Source organism: Malus sylvestris, chromosome 10, assembly GCF_916048215.2.
Source record: "Malus sylvestris chromosome 10, drMalSylv7.2, whole genome shotgun sequence".
Taxonomy (NCBI): Eukaryota; Viridiplantae; Streptophyta; class Magnoliopsida; order Rosales; family Rosaceae; genus Malus; species Malus sylvestris.
Window position 1 is genome coordinate 29,457,312 of NC_062269.1, and position 3,624 is coordinate 29,460,935.

Consider the following 3,624-nt stretch of genomic DNA (forward strand, 5'->3'; position numbering starts at 1 on the left):
CACAATAGATACGAGTTCTTGAGTTGTTCATTGGATCCAGCTCATATTCATCGACAGCATCATAATCATACCCATCTTCAACAATCATGTTGTGGAGAATAATACACGTCATCATGATGGATCGAAGAGCCTCGACATCAAACATTCTAGCTGCAGCCCTGACAATCGCCCAACGAGCTTGCAGGATACCAAAACAACACCCTTCTTGACATTTTGCAAAGTGTTTTTCCTTTTCAGTTTGTGGATGTGGGACTGTTTTGACAAATGTTGACCACCTTGGGTAAATACCATCTGCAAGGTAGTATGATCTCTCGTATTGGGTACCATTAACCCAATATGTGCATCTCGGCGATTTTCCTTGCAGCAGTTCATCGAACACTGGGGATTGGGCAAGGACATTTAGGTCATTTTGAGCTCCTGGAACACCAAAAAAAGCATGTCAAATCCATGTATCAAATGAAGCCACCGCTTCCAAAATGATGCTTTTGGCTCCTTTTCTGTCGCCATAAGCTCCTTACCACGCACTTGGATAGTTTTTCCAAGTCCAGTGCATGCAGTCGATGCTTCCAAACATGCCAGGGAAGCTTCGCATCTCACCATTCCTCAGAAGCCTTCGCATGTCCCTTGGTGTGGGTGTTTGAAGGTACTCATTGGTGTAGAGGGTTTCAATTGCAGAGCAAAACCGTATCAGGGACTCCAAAACAGTTGTTTTCCCCATCCTTGCGATCTCATTCACTTGATCTGCAGATGCTCCATATGCAAGCATTTGCAAGGATGCTGTAATTTTTTGCTTGGGAATAAGACTTAGAACATGAAAAGCATCCTCTTTTTGCACAAAGTATGGATCATGGTTGCAAATAGAACTCATGATTTTGTCGAACAAATTTCGTTGCATTCTAAAACGACGTCTAAAAACATGATCAGGGAATATGCTATTGGGAATAAAATAATATTCCAATAGATCTTTACCTCGTCTTTCCCTTTTTCTATCGAGGTTTGCAGCAAGTCTTGGTTTGGCTATCTAACCCACGGCTTCCATGACACGGCGGGAATGTGAGGCCCTCTGCCTTTTATGGTGATCATCCTCATCCTCCTCCATGAAGAAAGCCTCATCTCCACCTCCACCTTCCTCGAGATTGGTCAATTCTGCCTGTTGTGCCAACAACCTTTTCTGTTGCTCTTGCAACTGTTTATACACTCTCCTTGAAGAAGACATTGTAATAAGAACTCAAGATTTGAAAACGATGAACAAGGATTCTAAGCTAAAAAGAAGGATTGAGCTTGCTGTGAGGATGGATGTAGGGTTTATATGGACAAAAAAAAGAAAGGATGAGGTTCTGGACAATGCCACGTGGCACTACATGATTGGTTGAAAATCTTATCGAAATCTTGGCTAAATTATTGTAAACCGGAAGTGACACGTGGCGTGTTGGGATTGGTCGAAAATATTATCGGAAATCTATCCACAAAATAGTACGTTCGGATAATGACACGTGGCATGACGTGATTTGTTGAAAATCTTATCGAAATCTTGGCTAAATTATTGTAAAACAGAAGTGACACGTGGCGCGTTGAGATTGGTTGAAAATCTTAGTGGAAATCTATTCACAAAATAGTACGTTCGGATAATGACACATGGCGTGACGAGATTGGTTAAAAATCCTATCCGAAATTAAACTATTTTATTTTTTTATTCTTTTAGAAAAAATTTAAAAATATTTTAAATGGGCTGGGTGCCAGCGTATTTTGTAGGGGTGGAGATCGTTTGTGCCAGCGCATTTTTTTAGGAGTGGAGATGCATTGGCCTATTACTATTCATTAGAGTATGTTACTGTTCACTGAAGTAGATAAATGGGTTGGGTGCTGGCACAAAGTCTTTAAGAGCAATTCCAGCGGGGACAAAATGTCCCAGCCTTCAGTCCAAAAACCAAGCCAGGCCCCTGTCAATCAAGTCCACCCCAACAAGTTGACTGGTACCCAGCCCGAGCTGGGCAAGAGCCCAGCCCAAAAGAGACTGAGACAGAAGCCGGGGAGGAAGCCTGGCGCGTGCGCTTCACGCAGCCGTGGCGCGAGTGCCCGACAAGCTTTCAGAGCTCGGGCCCGCGTGCAGGCGCTGTCAGTTCCACCCCCCGAGTTTGCGACGTGGCTCCCTCTCTGCCGTTGGATTTCCAACGGCTAGTTTTCTAGACCGTTGGATTTCCAACGGTAAAAAAATTTTAAATTTTACTTTTAAAATAGACCGTCGGATCAAAGATCAACGGTCCACGTTTTTTTCACAAAAAGTAAATAAAAAAAAAAGGGCCCAACGGTCAGAAATATGACCGTTGGCCACGTGGCAACTCCCTAGCTCTTGGATTTGAATATTTTTCAAATCCAACGGTCCAGATTAATTAACTATATTAAAATTCATTAAAATTATTAAAAATACAAAAAAATTATTAAAAAAATACAGAAAATTTTAAAAAAATTACAGAAAATTTTGAAAAATGTTAACTTTTTTCCTATAAATACCTAACCCTCATCTTCTACCTTTACACCACATTCCAATATTTTCTACACTTTCTATACTATCTACATTTCAATATTTTCTACACTTTAAGAGAAAAAAATGTCTTCGTGGAAGCTCATTGAAGATGTTACGTTGTGTGAATGTTGGGTTCACACTACTCATGATCCGATTACGGGTAATGAGATGGATAAGCGAGAAATGTGGAGTAAAATTACGAAAGCGTTTTGTGATGTACATGGAGAAAACGCCAGAACTAGTCAAGGTCTTCAAGGTCGTTGGAAAAAACTCAACGCATCCTTTACTTGTTGGAAAAACGCCATCTCTCATGCTTCCGGTAACCTCCGTAGTGGGACAAGTTTAGCGGATCAGGTGACAATATTTTTATTTATTTATATGCATTCCACTCACATTAATATTTTGATTTATTTAATTTCGTATGTAATTTTTATCTTATTTCTTATGTAATTTTTATTTAATTTCTTATGTCATTTTTATTTAATTTCTTATGTCATTTTTATGTAATTTATATGCATTCCACCCGTATTAATATTTTGAATTTATTTATTTGTGTTACACCCGCATTTTTTAACACTATGTTATCCCACATTTTTATAGACACTACAAGCTCAAACATTCTACAATTCAAAGAACGGGAACAAATCATTCACTAGATGGGAATGTTGGCAAATTGTCAAAGATTGCCCTAAATACAAAATTGTGGCAACTGGTCCAGAAGTTGTCATGCACGGTATGGGTCTACATAGTTCTCCAGAACCAAACATGGCCGAACAAGAAGCCGACACATTTCAAGACACGGAAGGGATGCCTGAACAAGTGCCCGAGACCCAACCGACTCGTCAGTCCCTTAGGCCCGTAGTGTCACAGCTCGTCCCGGAATTATAAATTCCGAGGACGTGAAAGTACGAAAATAACCTTAAACGTGACAAGGTGCGTAAGTGTGAAGTTGGTTTTAATCTAAGTTCATAACTTTTGGTTAATTAAAATATCTTGTGGGATAAGAACTTAGAATTAGGTTTACATTTATTGTATTAATTTTAGTTAAGGACTGAGAAGGGGCCACGTGGGATCCCCATTCCTTATTTCCCTCCCTAAAA

General features: G+C 39.9%; 1 protein-coding gene across 1 annotated transcript; it reads left to right on the forward strand.

The window, feature by feature from the left end:
* Nucleotides 1-2,479: 2,479 nt before the first annotated feature.
* On the forward strand, nt 2,480-3,412 carry LOC126584433 (uncharacterized). The gene is made up of 2 exons (XM_050248818.1): nt 2,480-2,878; nt 3,125-3,412. The coding sequence occupies exons 1-2, from the start codon at nt 2,609-2,611 to the stop codon at nt 3,410-3,412; spliced, it is 558 nt and encodes a 185-aa protein (XP_050104775.1). The 5' UTR covers nt 2,480-2,608.
* Nucleotides 3,413-3,624: the final 212 nt, after the last annotated feature.

Excerpts from the sequence above, each read along its gene's own strand:
- LOC126584433 (XM_050248818.1), top strand. The coding sequence starts at position 2,609 with ATGTCTTCGTGGAAGCTCATTGAAGATGTTACGTTGTGTGAATGTTGG. Across the intron at positions 2,879-3,124 it reads GGACAAGTTTAGCGGATCAG|ACACTACAAGCTCAAACATT; the intron begins GTGACAATATTT and ends ACATTTTTATAG.